We start from the raw sequence: 19,552 nt of genomic DNA, 5'->3' as shown, positions 1-19,552 counted from the left end.
GTGAAGGGAATGAACAAAAGACTAGACACAGTAGCATTTCGGAACATTATTATTTAGATACAGGAACAACCTCATGATCAAATGATCTTTTAAAGTAGACTCCAAAAATGAAGCTGCTTACAGACCAAAATCAGATCAGCAGAGCTCGGGGGATTAGCAGGGCTGGAGAAGTCGAGTTATCCAAGTTCCCCTTTGCACGTGCTTACAGGGCTTTGGTTGTCCTGGGTCAGCAAAGGAAGGATGGGTGAACCTACCCCCAATTTATAGGATTTAAAGAGATGGGGGAAAGAGAAGAAAGATGAAGGGCAGCACGCTCCTCGTCAGGGAAGGGAGAATGGTCCTTTTCCAGCCTTCCTTCAGTCACTCCAACTAGGCTCCCCTCTGCTATGCCCACCCAAAATTTAACAGGGATCCCTTCAAGTAAATGAACAGTAAAAGAGCAATACTCAGCATAATCAAAATTATTCAAAACCCAACTGTTTTAAAGACACCTCGTAAGCCTGGTAATGAAACCCATGTTTGCTCTGTTTTCCATGTCATTCAATAACAGATGATTCTGTCCTGAAAACGTTTACGCATTTGTTAATCTTCATGTACAGTAAAAAGGTTTCAGCGGAGCAATGACTGGGTTCAGGTGGTGCACGAAGTCACTCTTGTGCCTACAGGATTGTAGCTCTTAGCAGCAAACCAAGAGCTACCACGGGAGAGGAGAGCAACTGTTTCAGATGCATAGGCAACTTGACTCTATATCACATACAGAAAGGGAACAGATTTGGTAAACAAGACCAAAAGAACAAGGCTCTGAGTTTGTAAGGCACAGCTGAGCAGAAGCCAGTACTGGAATAATCCTAAAAATCAGAAAGTTTTGTTGGTTTTCTTTTTTTTTTAACTGACGTTTCAAACAGACTGTACTTCAACCAAACTGTTCATGAAAACTTACAGTTCGACTTCAAATACAAGCGTATGTGTGACTTCTCAGTTATTCTGGTACCATATATTAAAACTGTCACATGCAACAGCATATTATTGTGTGTAGGTATGTGTGAGTATTTTAAGGCACTCAAGTTTCAAAAAGAAACCCAACTCAAACTGCAAATAATTGCTTGTATTTTATCAAGTAGGTGTTACCTTCATCTTGAAATTTCACCTTTCTAAGGCAAGTAAACATAATATAACTTTAATTTCCTCAGCTGATATTTAATTTATACAGCTACATGTATGCAGTGAACAGGAAATCGGAGCCGTGTAATAAAAAATTCAGCACCATGCCCTTTGATACCATGTCCACAAAAACGTGAGGTTTTGCACACTTGGATGCAGTGGGAAAGTAAAAACATATAGGACTCCCACAACCACTGACTTACAAAACCTTCTGGTATAGCACTTAAACTTGTGGTTTTTTGAATTCACTTGTTGCAAAATGGTCATGTATTCAAGAGACAACTACAGAAGAATAATTCAGAAAATTGGATCATAATTTATATAATATTCTGGTAGGTGCTCATATAAAATGTAAATGTCCAGTTGCAAAAGGCACAGTGGAAGGTCTCCTTAGGCGGTATTGGCGAGGCACGGTTCTTTCTGTGTTGTTTTTTCTCCTCGAGACTAATTCTACGTGCGTTCTCAAAGGAAGCGGCAGCAGTGTTATGGATGGTGTGTCTCCACGTCTCCCGACTGGAGGCCAGAGTGGACCACTGATGGTAGTCAATATGGTCAAAACTGAGGTATTGTTTCAGAGAGTCCTTGTATCTCCTCTTTGGGGCTCCTCTGTCGCAGCAGCCGGTGGCGAGTTCACCATAGAGCACAGCCTTAGGGAGGCGGTGATCCTCCATCCTGGAGATGTGCCCTGCCCAGCGCAGCTGCGTCCTCAGCAGCACGGCCTCAATACTGGTGACCCCTGCCCGCTTCGGGACAGTAACATTAGTCACGTAGTCAGTCCAGTGGATGTTTAGGATTGTACGGAGGCAGCGCTGATGGAAGCGTTCGAGGAGTCGCAGGTGATGGCGGGAGGTGATCCATGATTCAGACCCATATAAAAGAGTAGACGGTGCAATGGCTCTGTAGGACTTGCCTATCCCGCATTAGCCTCTTTAGCCATCAGCGCGCTTGTAGCAAGTCTGGGTAGAGCCCTTCCCATATTTTCGTTCGTGAAGCCCAGCCATGATGATAATGATGAAATGCAAAGGGAACAGTAGCTTGATCCGTATCATGATTATTTTTGGAGCTTAAGTTTTCAAGTGTTGATACTGAAGCTAAAGTTACCTCTTTTAGACACTCTGGTGGTCTAAGTATAGAGAACTGCAAGTATCCCAGGAATAGTAGGAAAAACAAGAGCATGAAAATAATTTTGCCCTGGCGTTTCCATGACAAGCATTACACAGCCTGGGTAACACTGAAACAATCAAGTTTGCTTTGTGATACTCATTGCCTTCTGAAGGTAAAAATATTCTTTCTGAAATGTGGCTTTTGGGAATCACTGCTGTATATTCCTCAGTATTATATACTGAAACTAAAAACCTCAAAAAAAACATGAAACATTTATTTTCTGTAATTATTATGAAATCCAGATTCTCTCCCATCCTTTTACGAACAATACATTTCAGTACCTTTGATAAAGGCTTGGAATCTCAGCATCTCTGAGACAACAAATAATAACCCTCTGAGATTACTGCACAAAACCCACAGTCCACACCAAAGCCAAGTTCAGGAACTGAAAGTTAAAAATTTCAACCAGCAACCTGGCCCACACTCTGAATTAAAAAAGGAAACCAACAGCTGACTTTTAGTGTGTGTGTTTGTTTGCATAACATATTCACAAAATGCCTATAGGGACATGCAGTAAACAGAGAGGAAGACACCTCTCTCTGAAGACAGTTATATACAATCTTGAGTCTTATTTGTCTCACCTGTGTCTGGCAAGATAATGGACGTGTTAGTTGACGAGAGGCTCAGCACGAGCCGGCAGTGTGTACTTGCAGCCCAAAAAGTGAACCGTGCCCTGGGCTACATCAAAAGGAGTGTGTGTGACCAGCAGGTCGAGGGAGGTGATTCTCCCCCTCTGCTCTGGTGAGACCCCACCTGGAGTACTGCGTCCAGTTCTGGAGCCCACAGTACAAAAAAACATGGATCTGCTGGGGCGGGTCCAGAGGAGGGCCATGAAGATGATCAGAGGGCTGGAGCACCTCTGCTATGAGGATGGGCTGAGGGAGCTGGGGTTATTCAGCTTAGAGAAGAGAAAGCTCTGGGGTGACCTCATAGCAGCCTTTCAATACAGGAAAGGGGCCTACAGGGAAGCTGGAGAAGGGCTTTTTACGGGGGCCTGTAGTGAAAGGACATGGGGCAATGGCCTGACACTGCAAGAGGGTAGATTTAAATTAGATATAAGGAAGAAATTCTTTACCACGAGAGCGGTGAAGCACGGGAACAGGTTGCCCAAAGAGGCTGTAGACGCCTCATCCTGGGTAGTGTTCAAGGCCAGGCTGGATGGGGCTTTGAGCAGCCTGATCTAGTGGGAGAGAGGTGTCCCTGCCCACAGCAGGGTTGTTGGGACTAGATGATCTTCAGGGTCCCTTTCCACCTGAACCATTCTGTGATTTTACAACTTGAAAATCTGGAAGACACTCCAACTTTGGCTTCACTAAAGTTTGCCAGCTGCAGATAACAAGATATGCTGCAGATAGTATTTTACTATTAGTATTTATCACAGCAACAGAGTGGCCTATGTTTACGTTCGAACCTTGCCCCAGTTCATAATATCTGCAAACAAGTTTGTGAAGGCAGGAGGGGTATAATTAACTTTAAGTACTCGCAGAACCTGAAGGTCACCAACATGGTGGTGAGCACAAGGCAAGGCACAGAAACGGCCGCTGAACTGACTGAAGTGTATTGAAAACTGCTTACTGAGCTCACTGGAAACTCACTATGGAAAACAAGAAGTCCCTTCAGACTGGTCAGAAGACTAGACAGCAGTCTCCATCTCTGAAAATGTGAGGAAAGTGACCTCACTAAAAAAATCTCTTGCTGAAGAGAGGTTGAACGTGCTGTATATACATTTAAAATAAACATGTTCAGCGTGGCCTTCCAGGGAAAAACGGCCTAATTGCTCGTGGGGCCACCAATCAACAGCACAGCCAATCTCCCAACAGCTTGTTAACTCATCAGCAATTTCAGCTAAACCCAGCAGATCTTTTTAAAATCCATAGATGGTGGAGTTCAAATCTGTTCCATGAGTGCCTACACTGAACAATAACAGCGAGCCAAAGGCAGAAAGAGGGTCACCATGTTCATGCAGCTGTGCAAGTTGTGATCTGAAGAAGCAATGAAAAAACCCCTGCCCCATTGTCCATAGGATGTAAAAAAAAATTAAAAACTTACACATATTTGGAATATACATTTTAAAATGTGTTTCAGAATTACTTCCCTGGGTTTTTTTTAATATAAAGTATCGATACACTGTTACAAGTACATCTTTGTAAATCATTCAAATTACTAGTAAAAAGACATCTATAATAAATCTGGCCAAGCAATTAGACCTCCAGGAGACATTTAACAAACAAAAATGATAAATTTTTACCACTGTTTTTTCCAATTTTATTTTTTTTAAAGTTGAAGTACACTAAAACTGTAACAGCTGATCCTTCTCAGCCCTTATATTGGTTTGAGTGTGTGGGAATATGTCTTTAAAGATTTTCTCACTGCAGAAGAGTTTCACTTCAAACTTAAATTCTTAACAATGTTGTTATTAACTCAGACAGAAGTAGAAATGCTACCTCAAGATCCCTAGCCCTTCTCAAAAGAGGTTCTGCTTTGTGCCTGGTTTTGTTTTGTTTTTTAAAAAAAGAATTTGCACCAATAATTACATTTAAAGGCCACGCATGCAAAGGTACACCAACCTGCATATACAACATATCAAGAGATAAAATTACAGCTTCTACGTGATTCTTGAATTTTTAAGGTGCACTTCTCATAATGACATAACAAAGAAAGGCCTAGCCTTTTTCTTCTTTTGAAAAAGATTCTTAATTAATATAAACTTGAAGCAAATACAACAGAATTAGACTAACATTGTGTTAAATTCTGTTGTGGTACATAGTACAGGTATGTCCTGTGTCAGCAGGCAAGTTTCAAGGAGAACGTACAAGTCGGTTGTACATGAGCGAAGGGCCCGTACCCGATGGCCACCCCAACACGCTCTCATGCACCCCCACGATGTCACGCTCACTTTTAGACACGTTATTCAACCCCCACATAAATGTAATCATAGAAAGGCACCATTTCAATGTATTCAAAATGTATACCATGATCCTTGCAAGCGTTGGGTGGAGAGCTGCGTGTGACATCAGGCTGAGAGGGCCTCGCAAAGCACAGGGGACAGGGAGCACCCCACGGGGCACCTCCTTGCCCTCTTTAGCGACAACCTACAGAAAACTCCTCTTGTCCTCCCTTCTCCATAGCTGAGATGCAGCTGTCTTGTCTCCTGAATCTGTGACTTACAGAAGAAAATGAAGGCTCCGCATTCAACACTGGAACCCAAACAGCACAAATTCAATTGGGCCAAGAATAATCTCTCCTGCGTGATTTTAAAACCAATGTAGACTGAATCAAACGACTTGAAAAACAAGTCAAACTCATAGGGATGTCTTACTCAGGCACTCTGCAAAATGCCATCCCACGCTGTCAGTCGCTGCTGTGCCTCAGCTCTCTGCCTTGAAACATTTAGAACTGAACAGAGACTCGCATAAGAAGACAGGCTTCTGTAATAGTATTTAAATTAAAATAAAAATCGTGATGGAACTCTGGCACTTTAAGATTTATGTTTCGTTGCAAATTCCAGAAGATTCTCACTCACATACTTACTTCTCGCTTGGAAAAAAAATACTGCAGCATTTTCTACATCGGAATATTTCACCTACAAGCAGTATCACCAGTCAGAAGCTACACAAACCACCAAGTTAAATAAGGCCAGTTAGGATTATTTGGCAAAACTAGATTATGATTTCTCTTGGGAGTACCTGAGTGACGATTTTCAGACAGCTCATAGCAACAGATCTGAGGTGACCTTATGATTTCCTCTTGCAGAACACAAAAGTTGAGAATTTCAGATAGCTAGAAATGTTTAAAAATAAAAGAATAAAAAAAACAGTTGAGAAACAAATGGCCAAATGATTTTAAGCAATTGGGAACAGATATTTCTTCCCAATTTTCACCAGTCTAATCCAGATTTCAAGATATGCGTTTTTTTCTTTTGAAAAGAGTTTTTCATATCCTTTAAGAGTTCTTCCAGATAGCAGCAAATTCAGATTCTGATTCTCCCTCGTGAAGCTGTTATGAAAGGCGTCTTGAACAGACACATGCCTTTGCTTCAGAACTGTCAAATATCCCCAGAGCTATCAAAGTAATATGCCAGAGAGATGAGGAAAAAAAAAATTCCTCCTACACAAGCTGCACTTTCTGTCAATTCTAAATACTGTACCTATGTGAAAAACATATTTGTTTATAAAGCCAACACTCCACCAATGTACCAACACACCATGAAGCTCTGCCCACAGCTGGCTGTCCCTAGTCTCTGCCACAGCTTGCCCAAGGAAGGGCAATAACTAGACTCACATCTGTTTTCCTTCTTGGTATGCAGGAGCATAGAAGTAGATAAGATAGATAGATAAGAGTATCTGGTTAGTCTTAGGCCTCTTGTGTTCCAAGAAACCTCTGAAAAAAAACAGCAATAAGCTCCAGAAATATTTGTATGGAGGCAGCCACCTAAGCATTAACAGTGCAAAGATGGAACAGGAGAAATTCCTGCTTGCAGCACACATGAAAAACCATTAAGCCTTCACATTTTACCATATCCATATAGAGGAAAGACATATGAGAGGTGGCAGAGCAATGTTTAGGTGAAAGTAAACAGTGACGGAGTAGAGGAAGGTAGAAAACGTGAAGAAAGCTATATAGGGAAACATAGGCTAGAATCTATTTACAAAAAGAAGGGAAAAAAAAGCACCATAAAAAAGAACTAACTGGAGCCTGGTAATACTAGGATGAAAATGCCAGCGTAAAAACTTAAGCAAGAAAGAAAGAAAGTGAAACAAAAAGTATTTTTAAAGTGCATTTCAAATGTTAATCTCACTATTCAGTGTTTCTCTCCTTTATTTTGAAGTCTGCACCCTACAGTTCAAAAATGAAGGTTGAGTTTGAAGAGTATCTTGTTGCAGCTGCAGAGTACATACATGTACACAGAGTACATACAGTAACTCTACCTCATGACACACTGTGCTCAGGATGCTTTCCTGTGGCAGGGCTCCAAGCATTTGCAGTGATTTACAGCCAAGGTGAACGCTTTGGATTAAGTGGCACTGGTTGAAAAAAAGAGGTAACAACAGCACGGAGGCTGGAAAGGAGGAGGAAGAAGGAAAACCACGCTGCTGCCCACCCACCTCAGCTAACTCCTCCCTAACAAGAAGCGATCACACCACTACCTCACCATCCCTCCCACCTTGTGCCAAGAGTAGCATTGCTATATTTGGCTATAGTAGCACCAAAAATTCCGGTTTTTAACCGCTGTTTTCTATTTCAGCGGAAGTTATGAGCACGGACCTAACTTAACAAGCTTACTTTACTCCAACAGCCATGTGTTAGCATTTATATCAGAGAGATTTAAGCCAAAATAAATGCTTTTACTGTGCTTAAACAGATAGCAGCATAGATATAATCACTACATCACAGAATTTATCTTGTTTGTAATTATATTATGCAATAATATAGCAACCAAATCTCTCTACAAAGCAACATTACTACCACAGCACAGCTTTTAGCATTGCCCAGTAGTACTGAACTCAGTCTGACCCCTTGTTAAGTACCGGTAATCTGCAACTCAGCAGTTGTTTACCTGTCCAGTCCACTTTGAACTTCCTTGAAAACACATTTTCTTCAAAAGAAACTCTTACTCTTTATTCAGCTTTGATAAGTAGTACCTCATCTGTAAACAAGAGGTTTTAAGTAACTCCTTTTTTATACTTTTTTCCTGTCATACCTGCTATTAAAAAAACCCAAAATCTACATTTTTGTGTCTTAGTATCTGAACTATATCCAAATAATTCACTCTCATCAATGTAGCCTTATGCCTTTACAGAGAGTGCACTACATTTACATGGATTTCAGAAGAATCCAAGCAGCTTTTCTCCTGTTTCAGTCAGGGATAAGACTAGAAAAATACACACAGATTAGGATCATTTACATCAAAATGACGTAGTCTAGGCCATCCAACAAAAGACACAGCTGTAAGAAAGGATAAGTAGGTCATAAGTTACTTTAGTGTCATTAGAAAGTCTACTGCATGTGGCAGAATAGGGTCAAACTTACAGTAGAGAAAAATGCTCAGGTAAAAGTTGAAAGAAAATAAAACCAGAAACTCAGAGGTGACAATCTATACCAGGCTCATGTTTCTTCCTAGAAAACAACACTCAAACCCAGCTTTACTGTGAATGAAATGATTTTTATCATATAACTAAATAAATACTATACTCAGCACTAATAATTCCACAGATTCCACAGTCTAAGAAGAATCTATCACTGCCTCTCCCTAAACCAGAAATTTTGAACTAGTTGATGAGGTCCTCACAAGCCACAGCACCTCATACTTACCAAGCACTTGCCCAGTTCAAAATCTGGTTGCTCGTGTATCTAGAGCTGCTCTGCCATGTTACAGTCATACCTAGAAAATAGGAGTCGATAGGGGCATTGAGCAGTTGTAAGCCATCATCCAGGCAGGACCTGATATGTTATGTTCCTTGGGAGTCTACCTGAGGTCCCAGGTGTCCATATGTATCACTCTTCCACGTGTCTTCTCTTCTGTATGTTTCACATTCAACTTCAGAATTCACAGGTAAGATAATTTAAATTTTTCTCCAGATACCACATTGCTCTGTGATAAACAAGTAAGATGTTTCCTACGCACACCACTTGTCAAAGCAGGATGTTTTCAGATATGAGCTGCACTTTCAAATTCTTTTTTCATCCAAGAAAGCTCTGCTCTGTGTGCTTTACACTGGGCATTAGTCCCTTGACTTTTTATTATATCCAGTAGACTGCTAGAACAGATAATTTCCACTAAATCGTATGTCCTTGAAGAAGGTATCTCTGAATTTAAATGTTTAGTAAGTTTACCTTTCGAAGAATGGAAACGCAATACACTTATTAACAAATATTGAGGGTCACAAGCGGAGCTGCTCACAGGAATCTAACCCGAAGAAGGCAGCTACTGAGACACGCTGTTTCTGTGTGCCCTGGAGTGACCAGCTCTCCCAGACTCCCTCAGTTGAACAAGCAGGTATCAAATCAGTTAGGTCTTATAATCTCCTCTACCCCATCAACCGTATCTGACTGTGTATTTCTGCCAGCTGTGTTTTATCCAAACATCCGATCACAGCTACACAGCAGAAAAGGTTAATCTCTACCACATAATAATATGGTTTTAAAAAAAGGATTTCACCATCAACCTCAACAACTTCATTAGTGTTTCATTATTCTTGGGACATACTTACATGCCACAAAAGTACATTGCTACAGTACATTTTCATAAAAGAAAATGCCAACTGATACTAGCTCACTGATCCCGTCGAGTTTCTTCATTATTTGCTCTACTGGAACTTTGCTTTATTCTTGTAGATAACTAATACAAGTTTGGAGAAGGAAGAATTTTTATGTTGCTGATAAAGAATGAGCATCACACTTCGACTGAGGAGGATGGGAAGAGATTACCATACCGGCATATTTTCTCTACCATTAATGTTTTTCCCCGATCTGCTCTTCCAAGAAGAAACAAGACAGCAATTTGAAATGAATTAATTGAAACAGTCTTCCAAAGCTTGCAGAGACTTTTACACAATTCTTAAAACAAACACTGCACCTTTATCAGTGTCAACTTGTAAGAAATCAGTCATTCTTCTAGAAGAGCTGTTCTTCGACTGAGAATAAACCTTCTTTCGCTGCTTTTATTTTGTAATGTAGCTTGGTTTATAATATGTTCTTCTGAAGTCCTCTTCTCATTTTCTGAGAGGCCTGTATCTTTGCTGGCACTTCCTTTTAATTCTACTCCTCCAGTTAACGTTTCCTTGTGTCGTTTAATATAACATCTTGAAACATGCTAAAAACATTTATTCACCTTGTAGCAACTCTACCAGAACGAACCTCGTGCCAGTTTGCATATTCAGTTTCCATGTGGTTTACATCAGGCCACGAACTTCACCTTGCCATTCACAAATCCAAACCTCCGATTATCCTCCAAAGATCCACTTCCGAACGTATCGCTACCTACTAACAGCACTTCATATTCAGTTAGTCAAAACTATACCTGGGAAAAAACCTAAAGGTAATGGGAGCCGTCGCGGATGCCTTTATCAGTCTGCTTTGCCTAAATAATGTCTTACCCCCCTAGGATTACAATAGGTTATGGCGAAAGAGTTTAGATTAAAAACACCGCATTAGTAAGTAACAGCTCCAGATAACTGAGTTATTAAACCTAGAGAAAAATGGATTAGAAACAACTGCTTTGAAACGTGTTTCACGTTACCATCGCTCTTGGATATCATGGAAGAACACTAGACAGTACCATCCTGTTCAGGCTCACGAGGTGAGAGATGACAGAGAGAACTCCCCCTCAGCACAGGCAGCTCTCCACAGGCAGGCCTCTGATCCGAGGTACAAGCTATGTCTGAAAAGCAGCCTAGACTCTTTTTTTTTTTTTTTTTTTCCTTCTTACACCTGCATAGTTATGCCAACTGCTGCTGGCAAGCCAGATCAGCTCACTGATCCAAAAGGGAATAAACCCTCCAAACCCCCTGAAGGCTAGTCTTATGCTAATAGTTCCCACATCATTGTCTGATCATTAGATAATGCAAGAGAAGGGGCCTAAGAGCCTGTGGAGGACAGACAAAGAGAAGGGAATGGCTGCCTATTTCTGCAGTAGGCTCAAGTTAGATCACATTAAGCATATTGTGAAACTGCACTGAACTCCCTTTACTACCTGCTCCCAGATGAGTTCTGGTCCCATCCTTGTACCACGGGCAGGAATTGCTACCACCCAGCACCCGCAGCAGTTCCTGCAGGGCAATGAGAGCTGTAAGCAAACCACCTATCACCCAGCATCTGTGTATTCAACTCCAGGTTTGCAGGACTGTCTCTCACTCCTCCGTACACCAGCCAGCCATCGCTCATTTAGACTTAATGGACTGTTACTAAAATAGAGAGACCCTGCGACAGCGGCTGGCTGAGGTTTCAGCAAACTCGTTTGGCGGGGTTCACCTTCAGGTGTCTGGAGTCTGGAAAAACAGCTGGGTGTCAGTCAGCAGCCCCGCAGCGTTAGCACACAAGCCTTTTAAAACCTCCTTTAAATCTTAGGGTGTGGAGGGGATACAACACAGGAAACTCTGGGCAGGAAGGGAAGTGGGCGAGCTGGGTTTTCGAGTCACAGAGTTGGTCAAGCTGCTATTCTCTTCCTAAATGACCTGAGCAAGGGGGCTCTGGACTTCAGAAGTTACTCTCTTTGTAACTGTAATCATACGATTCAGCCTTTAAAACCTGTAAAATAAAGGTGGTGTATTTAGGAACTGTACTAAAACTCAGGATCTGTGTGTGTAACGTCCATCCACTTGACATCTAGCCTGTCTCCAAAAGGGAGCATTATCTTGGTGAGACACTGGAACACGGTGGTGAGACACTGGCACAGGTTGCCCAGAGAGGTGGTGGAAGCCCCATCCCTGGAAGTTTTTCAGGCCAGGCTGGATGGGGCTCTGAGCAGCCCGATCTAGTGGGGGATGTCCCTGCCCATGGCAGGGGGGTTGGAACTAGATGATCTTTAAGGTCCCTTCCAACCGTGACAATCCTATAATCTTCAAGAAGAATAAAAATGGGGCAAATAATGCTACTCTTCCTGTAATACCTTTCCAGTCTCCAGCTACTTTGATGGATTTTCTGAACAAGATCCCATTTGTACGTATGCATTCTGCATTTGTATTTTTTTACATATCCACTCTCAGTGGTTTTTCCATCCATTGAATCAAAGAGAAATATTACTATCTACAGCAACATTTGGCACTCTGATGCAGTACCCATCAAATGAAGGTATAAAAACCTTATTCTTCCCTCAGGAGATATCTCTCTCCCCTACTCTCCCCCCTTCCCCCAAATGTGTAACTGTCACCAACTTCTTTTTCAAAACTGCTTCTATTACACATGCCGGAAGGTGCACCTATTTTCATCCTGGGGAAGAAGATTGTGTTGTAGCCTCTAAATACTGGAAAGAAGCTTCAAAATGCATTCACTATGCACTCACAGCTAGGCATGGTACAAAGACCACAGGAATATACATTTTTAATGCAACTTTAATTTCTGAAATGAAATATCTATGATTTCAGATTTATTTTACATTAATCTGGAACAACACAAAACCGAGAGAAATAGAAAAGTAATCAGTTTAAAATTCCATTTCTTAAATGTGCACTGTTTATCCTCCTCTACTACATTTTTTGCATATTAAAAAGGAATTTGTTTATTCCCTGATACTAAAATAATAGAAATTCATTATATATACCCAAATAGTTCTACAAGAGTTTTACAATGGTAAATTTAAGGGTCACACCCATTAATTGCCATGTTAAAGAATGCATGCAAAATTTCTGTTGAAGTCCTCCTGCATTAGAGTTTGTTTCCACATAACTATAATTTTTCAAAGCATTTGACGCTGACTTCTTAGGTCACGCTAACACATGGGGAAAAAAAAAGTTCCTTTGTGTAAATCTTTCTGTATATGGCCCATGACAAATACAGAGAACAGAAAAAGAGAGCACGCTATACCAAATTTTGGCAATTTTGGAGAATTTTAATTTTAAAATCTGCATATTACACTTACTTGTAACTTAATTCACATGATCATAAACCAAATGAACCCTCACTTAAGTAGGCAATTCTAAAATTAAACTATTCAAAGAATTTCCAGTAAGCTGAAGCACTCCCAGCATTTAGAGATCTCAGAAACAACAGAAACAAAAGCAGCAGCTGCCCTCCACGGCAAGAGATTTTGTTTTTACGGCACCACTCTCTATCTGCAACCAGCTGACACTTTATTTCACACTAAACTATGTCCTCCTGGTGTATTTCACCAGAAGTGGGCTTCTACAAGAGCAACACTTGCTAAAGTGGAAGATGCATTTTTCAGAGGTGGCAAGGAAGCACATTCAAGAGGAGGCGGCTGTTCCTGAGGAGCAGCAAAGTGAGATGGGCCAGGAGGTGGTGCTGGGGCAAGACGGCCATAGGACTGGTGAGCACACTGGAGGGTGACAGGGAACACACCTGCAGTGAGAAGCCCCTCAGCCAGATGGTGCAGTTAGCAAAAGCTAAAATAAAATCCCGAACGAGCAGGGCCAAGCCACACATCCGCTCAGCCCATCAGCAATTAGCATGGGACCAGCGGCGAAACACAGCAGAAGGGGCAGCTCCCTGACATACCTGGAGATTTAGAGACAGAACGATTCAGATTGGACGTTAGGAAGAAGTTCTTCCCCAGGAGGGTGGTGAGACACTGGTACAGGTTGCCCAGAGAGGTGGTGGAAGCCCCATCCCTGGAAGTTTTTCAGGCCAGGCTGGATGGGGCTCTGAGCAGCCTGGTCCAGTGGGAGATGTCCCTGCCCATGGCAGAGGGGTTGGAACTAGATGATCTTTAAGGTCCCTTCCAACCCTGACAATTCTATGATTCTATGATTTTTTCGGAGAAACTCCCCACCACCTACATATTCCGTACTTCTCCGAAGTCTCAAGCGCGTGGAACATCTGAGTAGCAGCAGGTGCGACTGAAGAAGGTGTGTGTTAGAGAGTGAGGGAATCAGTCTGGGGTTCAGTGAGATGGGGAGGCTCCTGCACCGATCGAACAGACACAGGCTCTGCTCCGAATGAACCCGGAGTGACTTCCTGTCATTCCCATTTACTGTACACAATAGGAAATGGGTGTTGGTAGCAAATGGATGGAACACACAGAACGAACTGCTCAACTGTGAGATTGTTTGTGTACTGATTCAATTATAAAAGCAGTCTGAAAAGGAACCTTTCTCACTCTCTAAGAAAGTATATTAACCACTCCAAATATAATCCTATGGAAGTCAAGCAAGCATCAGAAGAAAAACTGCTAAAGATTGCACTACAAAGGTATGTAACCCTTTTTCTTTTTTTTTTTCATTTTGAAAGGAGAACCAAGGTTTCACATCATATTAACCCATCTGCGAACTCCAACACACCCCATCTCAGTTACATTTCATAAGACTCTAATCCTAGTGATGAATCATGCAGGAATTATCATGCAACGTGAACAAAACTTCTGTTTTCTCTCTCTCTCTTTTAAGCCTACAAAGTGATCTACACACATACATGAAGAATGTTAAGGTTGAAGGGTGAGCATAGCCAGCATACAGAGGACATACTTAGTGTTAGGAAGTCCCTAAATTACGTTATAAACATAGAAATGCATTTCACAACACAAAGTATCTCCATCTCCTAGCTCTGTTGCTTTCTTAGACATAGTTTGGCGAGACATGAATATCTGAAATACTGAAAGTATGCTATCATGCCACTTTGTAAAAATATAAGCACTGTAAACAAAAACAATATATTAATTAATTTTGCATATTTTAAGGATTTTACAGATTGGGCTATTTTGAGATAAATAAATTCCAGCTATTTCCATCTGAAGGAAGCCCTAAGAAGACTTAAGATGGCAGCAGAGAAAGCAGAAGTCGATTGCCGAGTCTCCCATTTGAGAAGCTCTGCAAAGCTGTGCAGGAGGCAGCTCCACAGGAGGAGGAGAAAGGGAAGCCCAGGTCACCCTCTTTCCAGCCCTTCATTAACAAAGTTAGGCAACACTAGAACTCATTCTCTAACTCTCATTTCCCTTGCAAGAAAATAGGACATGAGCAGAAGATGTTCTGTACCAAAATGCTAGTCCATATCATATAGGACAGAAAGATAACAAGCCATTAGCTCTAATTTTTTCAGAGCTATATATAAATAAATTCCATAATTTACTCAAAATTAAAAGCTCTTTTCTGTGAACCAGAATACGAGACACACGCAAACACACATTCTGATGCTTTCCAAGAAAGATGAATCCCCACTAAAACAGATGCTGGACCCAGCATGTACTATGTGCCAAATAAAGTCACATTTCTAGCCTGTAGTAATTTATTGTATCATCTTTCTGTCTTCCTCTAGTTTTGCCTCAGCTGCAAATTCCACTGTCAGTTCCGTAAATTATTTGACGTTGAGCTCCTGAAGAAGCAGTCTGAAGAAAATCTAAACTCTATCGGCCTCATCAGATTAAAATATTGCTCCATTCAGGTCAACCTTCTCAGGCGTACGTGGGAATTTGTTTCAACAGCTTATCTTCAAAACTCCTTGCACCTTAGAAACACAGTTCTTCCCTCATCTTAGATGTCCCACATCCCACAGGATTATACTTCAATAATCACATTTCATTAAAGGATAGCTATAGAAATTATGAAGACAGGTCCTGTCCTAGTCTTTGAGAATGGAAAGCAGGTGACAGTCTTCAGCAATATCATATATTTCAGATACTCAAGTTAAAGGTAAAAACGGTCTTGCTGACAAGGGACACGGCTCGCTCTTTCCTGAATATCTGTCTACATGAGGCTGCAATGGCAAACCAAAAGCATTTTTTCAACTTTTTCCTAATGTAGAAAAAAGGCAGTTTACCTCCACTAAACTGAACAAAGTCTTATATCACCTCAGTTTTGTAGAGAAATTCTTGTAATATTAGAGCCAACAAATAAACACTTTCAGTGTGCATGCAAGACAGATTACAGCAACCAAACATTTGCATAGTATAGAAAGGCAGATCACAGAAACTAGTGGTCATGCAGTATCCAAGCTATGAAAAGGAGTTATAATAGAAAACGCTTGATTCTACGAACACCCAATTTTTTTTTCCAGTGAAAATAATGTACAAGAGTCTCCAGATCTTTTTCTTTCCCTTAAGATTCAAGCAATTAAACCTCTCAAGCTCACAGATCAATCCCCTAAACTTACAATTTCCCTCTTTCACCACTGTAATTAGTACAGTAACATAATTACATGATAGAATATTATTTTATATTTTATTCAAGTCTTACACTTGTCCAGACATCACACTGAGTTTAGCAGGATTAATGAAGCTTGTGTTTACCCATAGGGTCTTTATAAAGACAGTATTACCTTCTTTACTGCAAGAACAGTGTGCTAAACAACACATGCAACACATTTTCTCAAATCAACCATTACTTCAGGTTAAAGCGGGCAACCTCTGGAAAAAATCTGATTTTAGCATATCTTTAGTGGCTCTCCAGGCTTCAAGAACAACAATATTGCTCCTGGAATTTAGTACTGAATAAGCTTTAACTAATACCATAACAGGCATCTAACTTCAATTGTCAAATTTTGCCCCACAGCCAAAATCATTAGCAGAAGTCATCACTTTGCACCATATCTGAGAACACAAATTTCAAGACTGCAAATACAATTTCAGAATTAATCTCCTGCACATAAGACATTTCCTGGGATAATGTTTCTGACTACTAATAAAATGTGAATTTGAACTCCGTTACCTTGCCTCCCCCCATAATAACCTTTCTACAGAAGAAAATAATTTTTAAAAATCCCCTGACAGTCACGAACAGTCTTAAATGTTTACATGTTAGAGCTACCGAAGACACAAAGTAAGAAGACTAGAAAGAGAAAATGCAATGCACAAATAGTTATGCACTAAAAACAACTACACAAAATTTATGAATGCCATCTGCTCCTAGTGCCTCTCTAACAATGTATCAGTAAAATATATGTATTTCAAAAATAGAGGAAAAAGTCTTACTCTGCTATATCAAGATATCCACAGGAAGCAGCTGCATGTAGAGGTATCCAGCCTTCATTATCTGGTTGATTAATATTTGCTCCATTTTCCACCAGAAATTTCACCATATCTACGTTATCATCTATACAAGCCTATAAAGAAAGAAAGATTTAAGAAATAAGTTCATATTAAAGCTGTTCTACAATATTGTGCATCTTAACCAACACCTTGAGGAAAAAGGTAAGTATTTTCAGGTTGCATGAGGGAGTAGCATTTATTTGTTGGGGTTTGACAGCAAGACGGGAAGAATTTGAGAGAAAAGCAGGAGGTGCTACAGACTGGTAAAAAACTCTTAAGTAAGTGAATTTGAACTGAGTTTAACAAAACCAACAAATATGATTCCATCAGATAAATTTGTTCTGCTTTTCGGAGAAGCCATTTACAACCTCCACTGCAACCCTGGTCCCCGAGGTGCGTGGCTCCCTTTCCAAAGCCCCCCCCAGGCCCACATCAGTCACCTCAGTGGATATTACAGGTCAATAAACAGCTACATCATGAAGTAGAATTGTTGTGACCAAGAGACGGGGAGCAGCTTGAAAAACCATAACGTGTCATAACTATGACGTAGTTGAGACTAAGGAGTACGGGGGATGCTACGGTGCATCTCAACACCTCCCTGCTGTTTTCTACTGCAGCACCTTCTATAGAGCTGACAGCTTTTAACAGTCTGTTAATCGCTGCTGTTTATAAACTAACTTCAGTATGGATTTGGCACGCTGCAAAAATTGTATCGTATCTGTACATCTCAATTAACAAGCAAATAGCACTGCCCAGATGCAGAACTACTGCCGCCCTCCAGCTCTCCATCTTGACCAGCTCCTATTTTGCCTTTCTTCTCTGTGTTTGAGTATTTTTCTCACAGGGCGCTCAGCGAGTTTTCTTGCCAACTTCCATACTGCTGCCCTTAAAAGGGCAGAGCAACAGAGAGAAAAGTCCCTCTGCATTTCAGGACAGCAAGCACTCAAAACAGCTACACCCCACAAGATCAGGATTAATTTTTTTAGCTTAATAAATCAACAATACTACATAACCAGAAGGCTGAAATGAGAATTTTTACTTCTGGGCTCCCAAATCCTTCTAGAGAATCATGCCTTTAATTAAGGTATAAATACAATTAAGGTATAAATTTCACTTTTCAGAATACTTCCACAGCAATAAAGATTGAAAATTATATACTGCCTTGTTATGGAAAAAACCATCAGAATTCCTTATTTAAGCAACTGTGCCTCTCGAGATAAATCCCAAAGCTTTTTCCTCCACTCTGTAACGCTGAGGCAACAGCTACGTTGTGAGGGAGATGTGTTGCTGCCCCGTTTAACAAGGCAAACAAAACTAGCAACAAATTATCTCTATTTGACCCCATTTGCTTTAGTTAGGTATGAACTTAAGGCTTTGTTTAGAATGTAACACAGAACTGTTTTAACAACGAGCCCTGTCTGGATTTGTTCATCCATAAACTTGCAGCTAGACTGCAACCAGACGGCAGTGCACGGCTCGCATTATCCGTTTTTCAACTAAAACTAAAAGCACATTATAGAGTGAAAACAGCCACAAACCTTCCTGCCTTTTCAGCTATTTGTGAAAACTGCCTTCCTAAAGGACTTTTTATCTTTTTAGCTATATCCAACCCTAAAATAAGCAATTCTCTTACTAAAATGATTTACGAGCAATTAAGACTACCGAAAGCTCAAGCATACTGACTTCAGTCTCTTCCAGTCACTATCAGTGTACAATGCCTACATGCTAGTAACAACCTCTGAAAGAAAAGAATCGCCTCTCCTTGCAAGGTATTTTGTTACTTACACAAAAAGGAACTAAATGCAAGACATTGTAACTCAGGTCAGGATGAAAAATTCAAGAAACACAGATACTTACATCTAACAGAAACACTAACCTAGCCATATTTCACACATGCCATAGATCCAGTCTTTCTAGACATCCTATTTGCCTCACCAACAATATCCTGTGTATGTCATAATATTCACCGGTTTATTGTAAGGAAAATGAATGTATATCAGAAAACTTTGAAATTGCCTAAGCATTTTAAAATATAGATATTTGAAGATTACATTTCAATATGTTCTACACTAGTGTATACCTTAAAATCCTCTAAAATTCATGATCTGTGAAAAAAAAAAAGTGTCTTAAAATTGATTAGCACTATTAAAGTAAAAAAAGAAAAAGTCAGACCATCTGGTTGTGACACAGTCCGACACAGAACAATCCTTGCCCACTTTTCAAGTATACATAAGAAAAACTGGCAAGACATACTCATAAAAATACTGTTGCTAAGTGAATCAAAAGCTTACATATGCAGCACATTAAAAGACATATGACTAAGTGGCTAAAAATATTTGACCAAATTTGGGCAGTTCATTGTGCCATACATGGCAAGAATCAGGAGAGCTCAAATGCACTTCTCGTGTTTTATCAGAGATTGCACATTCACGACAAGATAAACAATCTGTGAGTTTATATTTATTAGGATGATAGAAGAGCAACTATTAAGATAATAAAAGAATTTACTTGCCTATGTAAATGGGTGAGTACTGGCCTGTGATCACATTTGTGAGGTTTTAATGATGTTCCTCATAACTAATTATACAATCTGAA

The 19,552-nt window shown here is 40.5% G+C and overlaps 1 protein-coding gene across 5 annotated transcripts in view; it reads right to left on the bottom strand.

Annotated features, from left to right (window-relative positions):
- The window catches only part of PPP1R12A (protein phosphatase 1, regulatory subunit 12A), a 77,298-nt gene extending 60,273 nt beyond the window's left edge, over nt 1–17,025 (bottom strand). For all 5 annotated transcript variants that reach the window (XM_009878775.1, XM_009878701.1, XM_009878995.1 and 2 more), the window contains exon 1: nt 16,901–17,025. In XM_009878775.1, coding sequence (XP_009877077.1) covers nt 16,901–17,007 — 107 coding nt within the window. In that variant the 5' untranslated portion in view covers nt 17,008–17,025. The remainder of the gene's footprint in view (nt 1–16,900) is intronic.
- Between the last annotated feature and the right edge of the window lie 2,527 nt (nt 17,026–19,552).

This window comes from Apaloderma vittatum, unplaced genomic scaffold (assembly GCF_000703405.1).
Source record: "Apaloderma vittatum isolate BGI_N311 unplaced genomic scaffold, ASM70340v1 scaffold520, whole genome shotgun sequence".
Taxonomy (NCBI): Eukaryota; Metazoa; Chordata; class Aves; order Trogoniformes; family Trogonidae; genus Apaloderma; species Apaloderma vittatum.
This window is presented reverse-complemented; position numbering and strand designations above follow the sequence as displayed.